This window comes from Prionailurus bengalensis, chromosome A1, assembly GCF_016509475.1.
Source record: "Prionailurus bengalensis isolate Pbe53 chromosome A1, Fcat_Pben_1.1_paternal_pri, whole genome shotgun sequence".
NCBI classification, from domain to species: domain Eukaryota; kingdom Metazoa; phylum Chordata; class Mammalia; order Carnivora; family Felidae; genus Prionailurus; species Prionailurus bengalensis.
In genome coordinates, this window is record NC_057343.1 from 207359754 (window position 1) to 207372930 (window position 13177).

General features: G+C 40.2%; 1 protein-coding gene across 2 annotated transcripts in view; it reads left to right on the forward strand.

The window, feature by feature from the left end:
- Positions 1-12115, forward strand: part of C6 (complement C6) — a 66679-nt gene extending 54564 nt beyond the window's left edge. For both annotated transcript variants that reach the window (XM_043599265.1, XM_043599255.1), the window contains exons 16-18: positions 3509-3599; positions 6439-6680; positions 11925-12115. In XM_043599265.1, coding sequence (XP_043455200.1) covers positions 3509-3599; positions 6439-6680; positions 11925-12106 — 515 coding nt within the window. In that variant the 3' untranslated portion in view covers positions 12107-12115. The remainder of the gene's footprint in view (positions 1-3508; positions 3600-6438; positions 6681-11924) is intronic.
- Positions 12116-13177: the final 1062 nt, after the last annotated feature.

Here is a 13177-nt window from a genome sequence, read left to right on the forward strand (position 1 = left end):
GGGGATTTTCCTACTGCAACGAGTGGTCTCCCACCCCCCCTTTAATGCCTAAGGGGTGCCTTTCTGCTTTGTCCCTCCTCATTACTATCTAACTGCCTCCTCTACCAAGAGGAACCCATAAACTTGGAAGTCAGGCAACTACCATGGAGGGACTGGGGAACCTAGCCTGGCAAGTGAGTTATTTGGAAGACAGTTGAGGGCATCTACTAATTCATATCTTCCAAATTTTTCAATTGTTCAAATAATGTCTCATTTTTATTCAGAGGGTCCTTGAAGATATATGTGAAATCAGCTATGATTAGGCCCATTTTGCTTACATAGAAGCAGAAGGTAGTGAGAGACTAAATTAAACCCGAGGTCAGGCAGTTTGAGTCAACAGGAACTGAGCTACCGTTGAACTCATTCCCCAAGCTCTTTGCCATGTGGCCTTCTTTATCCTCTTCTAGGCTATTACAATGCATGAAGAAAAGGGGGAAAGCTAACTTATTAAATAAACTTAAAATTACTGATAAAGAGGTATCATGGGCGGCACCTAAGTGGCTCAGTCGGTGGAACCTCTGACTCTTGATTTCGGCTCAGGTCATGATCTCACGGTTGTGAGATCAAGCCCCACTTTGGCCTCTGGGCTCACAGCACAGATCCTACTTGGGATTCTCTCTCTCTCTCTGCTCCTCCCCTGTTTCGTCTCTCTCCCTCTCTCTCAAATTAAATAAGTAAACTTAAAAAAAAAGAGAGAGATCATGGAAATTTGTGAGAACTTGAGGTTGATATTGTGGCTTGATTTCACTCAACTCCTGATCATATATATCAGAGGGAACTACAGGCTTCAGAAGGTTAAGATCCTCCGGGTATCTTCAGTAGCATCTTCTCTATACAGCACTGTCCACACACACACACACATACACGCCCATGACTCTGTGTTTGGAAAAGAAATTGGGATTATAATCTAATCTGAGAAAGAATGAAATGTTCTACATCTAAAGTAAATAAATATCCTATCTTGTGTATTTTCTCTCCAACAACATTGGCAAAAAGATCAATGAGGAAAGTCAGAAAGAGAGAGAAAATCATCAATAAAACTGGGCACTCTTTCCTCTCAATGTGTGGAGAGCTGTGAGATAAAGAGGCTTTCAGGCCATCCCTGGTTAGGAAAAGGGTTTTAATTCTTTCAGTGTGAAAAAGGATTTTTGCTTCCTGAGGAATTGACACGGTAGGTGCCTCTACAGTTACTTTTTCCTCCTCTGAGAAATTGACACCTCCAGAAGTTCCCCTTGACCCCAGCACTCCAAAGATCACACACAGCGTCTTGTTTCCATGTCATTCACAAACTGTTCCAGGCGGTGTGGGCAGCTGAGAGCCAGTTCTGACTTCAACCTGACACGCTGAGGGAGCAAAGACTCCTTGCCTGAGATCAGTGGCAACTTCAAATCAGTAATGACAAATACTAGGAAGCTGATTCTCTTTGGAAACGATGTATAGCTAGGGGTCCTTCCCTGACCTAAGTGTGGATTTATTTACAAAGGGCAAAGAGGTATAGCTCTACAACAAAGCAAAGAAAAACAATCCCATGTCAATGGAATGCTTCGTATCTGAGGCCTTACCAGCCACTATACATCTCCATGTTCATGAAGGTTAAGGGCCAAATTTCATCAGAGGGTCCTGTGAGAGAGTGATCATAGGAAACAGAAATAGCAGCAAAAAAGGAAAACCTACCAATTTTTATAATATTTGTTTTTGCCTCTAACATAAACCTCCTTCCCTTACCAAACCTTCCGCCTTGTAGGCTAAAAGGAGTAACCATGAGGGGACACCTGGGTGGCTTAGTCGGTTAAGCATCCTACTCTTGATGCTGGCTCAGGTTGCAGTCTCCACAATGGACCTGGACCCTGCTTGGGATTCTCTCTCTCTCTTTCTCTCTCTCTCTCTCTCTCTCTCTCTCTCTGCATCTCCCTGCTCTCTCTCTCTCACACACACACACACACACACTCTCTCTCTCTCTCTCTCTCTCTCAAAATAAATAAACATTAAAAAAAAGGAAAGCACCCTTGAGCTTGGTCTCCTGTTCTGCCATCTAATGTGGCAGGATATCTAGATATCGCTGCCTACTGCCATCCTTTGACAATTACTTGCTTCCAGAAGCCATTGTGGTTCTGTGGATGCCCGATCAGGTTCAGTCCTGGGAAGTCTGTTTCACACAACAGCTCACCTGTGGTTTCAATGATTCCGCGTAGAATAATAACAAATTTAAATCATTAGCACAGACTTCTCCACTGAGTTAAACCCAAATAGTCACATTTGTATGTATTTATTTTGATCTAGTTTTTTTGAGTGACTTAAAGACACCATAAATTTAACATATGCAGAGAGAAACTCTTGAGTCATTACCCCCCTCCCTAAGACTAAACGTCTTATAATATTTTCTATTACAGTTAAGGCACCAATGTCTATTATCTAATGCAAACTAAAAACCTAGAAACCATACTTTGCAGCTCTCATAACTTACCCACATTAGGCAATTTTATCCGTCTATCCTGATAAATATGTCACAAGTTTACCTACTTGTCTCCATTTCCAACTCAACATTTTGATCCAAATTACCATCCTCTTTCACCTGCTCTACTATAATAACCTCATAGACCGTCTACCCATAGCCTTCTTGGCCACCATATCTCTTCAAATCCATTCTCCGCATACAGAGGCCACAATTCATTTCTCTTTCAGAATCCGGGCCTGAGTTTGTCATACGACCCCTGACTTATACCACCAAAGACTTTTCATTGTTTATAAAATAAAGGCAAACGTCTTTCAAAAGCTCTGTAAGACCCTGCACAGCCTGGTACACACTCACCTCTCTGGCCTCATCTTGTTCCATGCTCTTGTTTTTCTGCATTTCAACCGCATTGGCCTTCTTTCAGTTCCAGGAAAATCACATGCTGTCTCTCTTTGTAGAACTTCCATGCCTGATGTTTCCTTTGCTGTGAACACATTCCCCTTCTTCTTTCCATTTTGCCATTCTGAACCTTCCTCACTACGTCAGTTTTCCTGATTGTATGCTTTCTCTTTAATAATGCTAATAATATGAGCAATTCTGTTTGTATTGGTGTGTTTGATTAATGTCACTCTGCTCTCACAAAACTATAAGCTCTGTGAGCATAGAATCTGGGTGAAATTTTGGTCAGTCCACTATTTCCAGAACATAACACAGTGCTGAGAATATTGTAGTTGCCCAGTCAATATTTGAAGAACAAATGAACAGAAATTTCACAAATTCCATTTTCTTCAGTTCTCTGTACTTAACAGCAATTTTAGGTTGGAAAATGACAGCTCATGAGAGCTAGAAAAGACCTTTAGATGGAATATTTCATGACAACATATTTGGAAAAGGCAAAATGAATGCTCTAACTACAGATAAATGAGAACTTTTCGCCACTGCCTTTCTACTAAATCCAAATGTATCGCTTGGAAGTCATGCTGTGCACTGTCCTTTACCCCTTTTCTTTTGTTTCAGATGTTTTGACAAAATTAAAGGGTCATTGTCAACCAGGACAAAAACAGTTGGGATCTGAATGCATTTGCATGTCTCCAGAAGAAGACTGTAGGTGAGAGATACTCTATGGACTGTATTTGGAAATTGGGAAAACCGGTCTCGTGTAACCAGTTTGATAGAGGAGCTGAGCTTCTTGAAGCACAAACACGAAACATATTAATTTTTCACATAACTGATACCCCCTGTGCTCTGTTGATTTCTTCCCCACTGGGTAGCAAGCTTTCTTAATTATCTCTCAGCCCCGTTCCCTAAGTTTGCATGGCATTTGTTTATCAAGACAGTTTTAGTTTTGTTTATGAAGACTTATTCCTGTCCATAATTGGTTTCAGACTCAATTATCTCAAAGCCTTCCTCTTCCCCCTAACCACAGGGCAAGGTTGTGACTCCAAAAACTTAGAATAGAGAAAGTGGTATGAACATGGACTTCGTGCATATGTACTCCCCTTTGTCAGTTTATTTTTCATGCTGGGGTAGAGAGCACGAAGAAAAAAAAAGAAAAATCCTGTGACCGCCATGACTAGATAGCTATCTCCTCTTTGTTGTTATAACTGCCTTTTCTTCTCTTTTCTTTTCTTTTCTTTTCTTTCTTTTTTTTTTTTAAGTAATCTCTACTTCAATGTGGAGCTCTAACTCATAATCCCAAGATCAAGAGTTGCATTCTCCACTGACTTAGCCAGCCAGGTGCCCCTAACTGCCTTTCCTTTAAATGAATAAACTGAGGAGAGTTGAGAGTGCTTCTTTTTTTTGTTTGTTTTAATGTTTATTTATTTTGAGAGAGTGTGAAAGGGGGAAGGGCAGAGAGAGAGAGAGAGAGAAATTGAGGATCCAAAGCAGGCTCTGTGCTCACAGCAGAGAGCTGGATATGGGGCTTGAACCCACAAATTGTCAAATCATAACCTGAGCCAAAGTCAGATGCTTAGCCGACCGAGCCACACAAGTGCCCCAAGCATCCTTCTTAATTTAAGGGCTTTCAGTCAGATTTAATTCAAAACAGTGTTAGCTAAAGATAAAATTTTGTTTCTCTATCTCACAAAATAAATGCAGAGGTTGCCAACCTAGGGCTCGTATGGTAACTCTCATTGCAGATAGGACCAAGGCTCCTTCCTGCTCTTGTTCCACCATCCTTAAATTGTGTCATGGTCCAAGATTGCTGTGTAGGAGTAGGAAGGGAGAAGACCAAAAATGGACATTTTCTCTGTTTTTAAGGAGAATTCTCAGAAGACCCATCACTCACTTTCATCTCATTAACCTTTTCTTATTCGTATGGCCACATACACCTTTGACTGGATGCATAGACATATTGAATAAAATTAGAGTTATATTACTGAGGAGAAGAAAGACTGAATGTTGGGAAGGGAAGCCAACAGACTGTGCCCAGTTGTTATCCTTCACCTTTAACACCAATTAGCTCTCATGTTCCTCTGTGCTGCAGGTGAACAAACACTTATAGGGATTGATTGATTGATTGATTAACACTATAGGGTCTTTTCCTGTATAATTCCACAAACATAATACAACCCAGGGGTGGTCCTACCTACCCCCCCCCCCCACCTCAATCCTCACCAGCGTGATCCATCATGTAGCTTCTTGCTACTGGAGTCCCCTCATCCAACAGACAGCCTTCCGGGGAGTACCTGCAGCATTCATATTGCCCATTTAATGCAGAAGAAACTTCCTTCTTTGTCTTTCCAATACCAAGTCATGAGAATGCAGACTGTCCTCTGGAACTCTCTGAATTTCAGCTCTCCCCTACCTCTCTAGACTCTTTCTGTAGTCCTCTGTTCTCTTCCGTACAACATCGAAGTTGTTTGTGGGACTGGCTAGCCCCACAGTTTAAGTTCTCTGAACACAGGGAGTGGCCTTTTTCTTCTCGGCTCTAGCACCTGGAGATAATTTTGCACACTGATGCCCTGATTGTTAACTCGAAGACTGACATCAGAGAAGAAACTCAAATTTAGAGTAAACCAGCCCTTGTCCTCGCAACAAAAGAAGGACTGTAGCTGCTGATTGCCTCCTAGCAGCAAGACCTAGCATCTACTTAGGGAGATTAAGCAAGTTACCCAAGGAATGATATCAAAACTGATGTACTTAATCAAAGTATACAAACACACTTGCAAAGCTATGTAATGATAGAAGACTCTGGTGCTGCAAATTAATGAATGTTAGAGAATTCTGAAGAGGTCCAGACTACATGGGCTAGGTTGATCAGGGCTACCTTCAAAGTGTGGTCAGGAATTAAACTGGACACAGACAGGCATAGAAGAGAGACAATACAATGCTGACTGAGCAGGGCATCGGATGCCAGCAAAGGAAAGGTAATCTTATAATTTTAGAAAATGATCAATATAACTGCCAGGTAATACGGATTAAGAAGGAAAGGAAAATAATTCTAGAAAGGAAAGTTAGTTGGAGTCAAATTATGGAGGATCTTGATTACCAGAATTTAAGAATTCAGACTTTGATTTGAAGACAATTGGGAGTAACACCAAGATTAAGGTGAAATTCTAGTGGCTTAGTTGGCTAAGCATCCGACTTTGGCACAGGCCATGATCTCATGGTTCGTGAGTTTGAGCTCTGTGTCGGGCTCTGTGCTGACATCTGAGAGCCTGGAGCCTGCTTCAAATTCTGTGTCTCCCTCACTCTCTGCCCTTCTCTTATTCATGCTCTGTCTCTCTCAAAAATAAATAAACATTAAAAGAAAAAAAGATGAAATTCTAGAAAGATGAATCCCAGAGCACACAAGATGAAAGAAGAGAAGCTGGGGGCATGGGGCAGATGGGGAGGCGGGTCGTCAGAAAACTGGCTGGAAAGATTACATATTATATTGGCTACATGCCATCTCCTTTTTTCTAGTCTTCATATATAAATGCGCTCTTTCCTCTCTTGGGCAGCCATTATTCTGAAGATCTCTGTGTGTTTGATACAGACACCAACCATTACTTTACTTCACCTGCTTGTACGTTTTTGGCTCAGAAATGTTTAAATAATCAGCAACTCCATTTTCTACATATTGGTTCCTGCCAAGATGGTCCACAGTTAGAATGGGGTCTTGAAAGAGCAAAACTCTCAACCAACAGCACAAAGAAAGAATCCTGTGGCTATGACACCTGCTACGACTGGGAAAAGTGTTCGGGTAAGCCCTGGTGGTGACCACGCACTGGAAATGCTCTCTCTTAGCCTTCATCTCAACAGTTAATCTTATTTGCATTTATATACTCTCTCTCTCTCTCTCTCTCACACACACACACACACACACACACACACAACCTTTCCTTAATCAAAAATAATTCCTTTACACTGTCTTATAAAAACATTTTATAAAAATTTTTTATTTAAATACAAAGATATAACCCACTCACTATTAGAAATAACTACCTTAGTAGTTTTAGTGTGAATCTTCCCAATTATTGTTCTATGCATATACAATCATATATGCATATACTACCCTTAAAAAAAAAAGTTTATGTATTTTGAGAGAGATGGAGAGCAAGCAGGGGAAGGACAGAGAGAGAAGGAGACAGAATCCCAAGCAGGCTCTGCACTGTCAGCAGAGTCTGCTTGGGATTCTGTCTCCCTCTCTCTCAAAATTGTCTAAATTTTCCTCTGGCATTTGAGACTGGGTAGGGCAACATAGCTAGAGCCTAGAGCCTAGACTGAGTTCCTCATGGATACTAATTGCCAGAAACATCTTCTTCAAAATTTTTTAAGTCCTTCTGCAGTGCCAGCCTCCAAGGCTGGCAGTGTTAATCAGGCAGGACTCTCTGAACCCAGTCAGGGTTTCTCATGGGTTCGGGCACTGTTTCTCCCAGGTGGAACATTCTCCAACCTTCTACTGCTTCCCTCTCACCATGCATGGGGTCAACCAGATGTTCCAAGGTGCTCTGGGACTCATGCCTGCAGTCATCCATGGCTCCGAGCTAGACTCTCGTTCCCAGAAAGCAGGGTATTTGCCAGGATTGCTTGAGATTGGCCTGCTAAGTATGGTGCTAACACTCTAATTCAGAGTTACTGTAATTGTTTATATAGAGACGCATCCCATAAAAAAAAAATTCCCCAGGGCCTTATACACAGGAGTGGTCCTGATTATATTACTTTTTTTTTCCCAACGTTTTTTATTTGTTTTTGGGACAGAGAGAGACAGAGCATGAATGGGGGAGGGGCAGAGAGAGAGGGAGACACAGAATCGGAAACAGGCTCCAGGCTCTGAGCCATCAGCCCAGAGCCCGACGCGGGGCTCGAACTCACAGACCGCGAGATCGTGACCTGGCTGAAGTCGGACGCTTAACCGACTGCGCCACCCAGGCGCCCCTATATTACTTTTTTTTTAGGTATCATACTTCACATCTTATTTTCTATATTGCTGTTTTTCAATTAATATATCATGAAACTATTTTCATGTCATCATATATTATTCTGCTACATAATTTTCAATCTCTGCAAAAGTCCATGTGGACATTCTATAACTTATTTAATCTTCTGTTAAGCGTTTAGATTTTTCCCAATATTTTGCTATTATAAGCAGTGCTATAATAGACAAATTGATCACAGATAAATCTATAATCTTAGATTCTTCCTCAGGATATACCTTAGAAAATGAAATGTATAGGTAAATATTATTTTCACATATAAAGTCTTTGTTGGCACAGTGTATCAACTTGCTTTCCAGAAATGTTTCTACCATGTTATATTCCTGTCTACAATGTATAAGAAAGACTGCCACCCATACCTTCACCGAAACTTTGAGTTATTACTTCTTTATGTTTCTGCCAACTTGATACTTAAGAAGGGGCATTACATTTCTATTTTCTGTAAGCGAATTGGCTATGGGCATTTTTGTTTGTGAATTGGAAGCGGAAACTTCACAGCAGTGAGTACATTTTCTCTAAGATGAAGTTTGACCCTGACACAGTTCAGCTAAGCTTTATATAATACATAGATATGGGCCGAAGATCAGGATTTAGCAGAACTCAAGTATGCAGCTAGATTTCCTTTGTGACACATCTTCAAAAAACTATCTTAGATTGAGACATAAAGTATATAATGGAAACTTGTTGAATTGTTACATTAAATTTTTGCTAAAACCACTTTACCTTTGCAAAAATAAACACAAAAACTTCAATGTTCCCCTTGGCTCTTCAATTCAGTCCTGGAAAAGGAGAGATGTCTTATTACCCAAATCCACTTCCTTCCTGATCCACTTAACTCTGATTATCAAGATCCAGCTCCCCTGGGAGGTGGCAGTATTGAATTCATGACAGAGGGTAGACACAGGTGGCATAGTCCATAGGCCACCTGAGGGTGGTCACTCGGGAGGTCAATGTCTGAGACTTCTGACCTTCGTGCCATATCTGAACAAGGCAAGTCCACATAAGAGACAGCATGCCAGGGTCTGATATATATATTGCCCAATTCTGATCAGTATTAAATCACCTTGTGGCTAAATGCTACCATTCATTTTTAACTGCCAGACCAACACCATTACCCAGCTGACATCTCAGAAATAATGAGGTATTAGCGGATATGATTAGTGTAAGCTTCCGTCCTTCCATTTTTATCATGGAGAAAAGATCTTCATGGAACTCCGTATTGCAATGATTTTTTTTTTTGCTCTTTTTCCACAAATTATTCTTTTTAAATGTGTCTGAGTAACAAATAATCTCTGGCTTGCAATTTCATCAAAATCTGTCTTTACTATTGGCTCTCTGCTGTACAGATATCTAAATCCACAGCCGCCAGGAGTCTACATTTGTCTAAAACAAGAACACTAAAAAGTTTGAATACTTAACCAATATTGCTCAAGTGACCAGAATGTCTTGGGGCAGTCAGACTAATACATGAACACTTTATAATAAGATATTTCAGTCATTTAAAATATTCTTTGATCCTACACACAATCAGAATACTGAAAGCATTCCCCACCCCCTAAAGATAAGGTCTGCCTGTGCCAGTCTTCTCTAATTGGTGAGCAAAAGTCAACGTCATAGAGAATTCTGTTCAGTAGCACTATAGAACAGAATCAATGTACAAACCTCAGTATTTATGAATAAAGAGAAAGCTAAAAATGTATTTTATACCCAACCCACATATGGCAAGTTGGGATATTATTAATTTTGAGTTGCATTGAATGTCACCTCAGTTAAACTGTTACTGATGACATTGTGTACTTTGCTACTCTTTTCCTTCTCTATCTAAAATGAGATAGAAAAAAGTTTAAAAATGGAACTTCAAAATAACATCAAGTTCCCATTTGAAAAGTTAGAACACAAATGGCTTCATAAGGAGTCTATTTCTATGCACATTGAATGTTTCGCCTAAATTTCAAAAATATCCACCATCAACTAATAGAAGGGGGAAATTTATTCAGCACACATCCATTTAGTATCCAAGATGCACAAGTCACTGTATATAATATGAGGAGGACTCTAAAGACAAACAAGCTTTGTACCTTCCAATTGTTCACAGTACTTGGAGGAGTAACTTTTCATGATAATTGGATGAATAACTTTGATGCGAGCCAGCATGATATAAGAACACGTAAGAGAGAGAGAGAAATCTTCTGGCCTGGAAGGGTTTCATAAATATGGTAGCATGAGAATTGAGTGTTGCAGGATCCATTAGTGTAGGTGGTGTGAAGGGCTTTATGGTGCTGGCAGTCTAAAAGTGATCTTGCTAAGAGCATTTAAGCCACACCATACTAAAAGAATAATGACCATGGCTTTTCCACAAGCCTGGGAAACTGACATCCTTTCCAAAGGTGGAGCAGTCTCCTGTCCTTCACTAAACCCTACTGTTTACAACAATCGGCAAGGCCCTCCACAATGAGACTCTTTTCTAACTGGTTGACACAGGGCTTACAAGGGAATGCATGCTTTTTCATGAAATGTTTTCTACCAAAGATAGGCTATCTATGTGCCTCTGCATATCTCCCCACTCCCTTTCCCTATTTTCTCCCATTGGTTGAGACACATGGGAAAGAACTGATACCCACTTAAAAGAAGCTACTTCTGAATGACATCATTGCTGATTCTCAGCCTAACTCAGATATTTTGGCGGCATGAGTTACCCCAGATCTATCAAAATACTTCTTTTTGATTGCTTATACCTGCACCCCAAATTCAGAATTGAAATCAATTGATGAAGCAGAATGAATCGAGCACCTCGTTAAGAGCTAAGTGAGACATCTAGATGAACGAGCACTCAAACAAAGCACTTATAACTGTCTTGGGAGAAAGACATATATGAAAAGCTAACTAACAAGAAAGTGTAAAAATACCAGATAGAGTACTAACAAATTTACACTATTGAAGTCTAGTTAAAACTTTAGTTAAAGTTCAGTTGTTGTGGGGGTAAGTGGGTATGAAATACTTCATGGAGGAGGTGAGCCTGTAGAAACTGGGCATGTGGGAGAGAGTAAAAAAGACCACATCACTGTAGCAAAAGAAGGGGATAGCATGGGCAAGAGGGCAAAAACTGGAACACTGTTAAAGTCTCATTTGGGAAGCAGAAAGAGAGTTACTCTAAGTGGAATTGAAAAAGCAGAAAAGACAATGTTGCAAAAGGATTTTGAGGGCAAACTGTAGAGGATCTTGAACTTTAATTAAAACATGCGTGTATAGAAATGAGCCTATATCCCCCCCTCTACTCAAAATTTATTTAATATTCTTGACTTTGGGAAGTTTATCCCAAGTGATCATTTTAAAACAATTTCATGAATGAAAGATCTACATGAATTATGAAGTGACTGGGTGATTTTGAAACCAGGCCTCCTAAAAGAATCACCAACCTGGAAATATTCTAGAAAGAAGTCAGTGGCTGTGGTATAAAGTTATGTTAAAGAATTAAGGCCTATTTGTGATTGAAAACCTGCCTCTACCACTTACTAATTGTGGAACCATGGGCTAATCAATTAAGCTCTCTGGGATTACTAACAAGCTCATTTGTAGAATTCGTTTGATAACATATAGTTCATATGTTTGAGAATTAAATGAAATAAAACATGAAAGCCCTTGGCTTCTTACGTGGTTTCATAGTACATTCTCAATAAAAGGTGGTACCAATGAGAAAATAACAGAGAAGACCGTCTGTAGATGTTGTAGAAATAGATTGACAGGATATAGTGACTGATTAGATGTGGTCAGTGAGTGAGAGCAAGGTGTCAGAGGTAGCCCAGCTCCTGAATCTTACTGGCTGACTCATGGATTCTGTTCTCTCACATCCAGATCACTCCATTTGACCACAGTTGGGTCTTTTGGGCCATTGCCTTTGTTCTAGCTTTCCGATACATTGCCACCAAAGTGCCTGCTCCTCTGGGGACAAATTAGGTAAAATCAAACCCTGAAGTCCTGTGGTGAGTCACACTGTCTCCCTCTCATTTCAGCCGCCACTTCCGAATGTGTCTGCCTGTTGCCTCCCCAGTGCTTCAAGGGTGGAAACCAACTCTACTGCATCAAAATGGGATCATCCATGAGTGAGAAAACAGTGAACATCTGTGACATAGGAGCTATAAGATGTGCCAACAGGAAAGTGGAAATACTGTATCCTGGGAGGTGTTCAGCCTAAAACAATCACTGAATAACAGATTTACTGTCCAAAAATAATCCCTACAAGAGGGCATTCTCCTACAAACAGCAGACTGGTGTGCCCAGAAGTTACTGACATAAATTCTTTTGTGTTACTTTCATATAATTCTTCTCCATGACTCTCCTGCCTTAGTCTTTCCTATCCAGTCCCAGCCTATGATGTTTTCTGTAGCATACACCTCAGTAGTAACTTTCACATCGATCCAGTGAATTCTGTTCACCCTGCACTAAAACGATGGGATTCTGAGGATCTTATGAAGCCTGTAGTATTAAGCATCCTCACAAGTACAATTAAGAACAAAAACCATAATTGTCTTCAATTATTCAATAAGCATAAACCTACAACAACTTGGAAAACACATTCTTAAAACCCAACTTTCCTTCATGCATTCATTCCACAAATAATTCTGAATGTCTACAATGTGCCACGGACTGTTTAGGATGCTGGGGAATCGGCAGTGAATAAAAGAGACAAAACCCCTTGCCTTCATGAAGCTTACATTCATGCGGAGACAGGCAAACAAAAAACAAAATAAACATATAAAATATATAGTATGTTTGATGGTGATGGTGGTAATTGCTATGGAAAAAATAATGTAAGGAAAGGTGAGTCCCCTCATCTCATGCAAGGAGACACTCCCTAGTAATAAGCATCACAGTAGGGATGATTGGGAACAAGTGGAAATTGCCTTGTTTAAAGTAGTTGAAAAACTCCTGGAGTTCCATACTCTTAGGAAAAAAGATTCTTCTTGCCTCAGCTAAAGTGCATTCCAAAGCTTTTAAATTGAAGTATGTGATGAATGGAAAATCATCAGAGAATTTTGAAGGAATAATTTTTAAGTTAAATTATATCCAAGTAGACATCCATTTCTCAGAGAAGTTAGGGTGTCATTTTATTGGGGAAGAAGAGTGTCTTTGGAACAGCAATTCTCAAATATTGGTCTCAGAATCACCTGGAGTACTTGTTAATACACACGCTTGCAACCCACCTCGTTTCTGGTTCAGTAGGTCTGGGGTGGGGCCAGAGAATTTCTAACAACTTTCCAGGTAG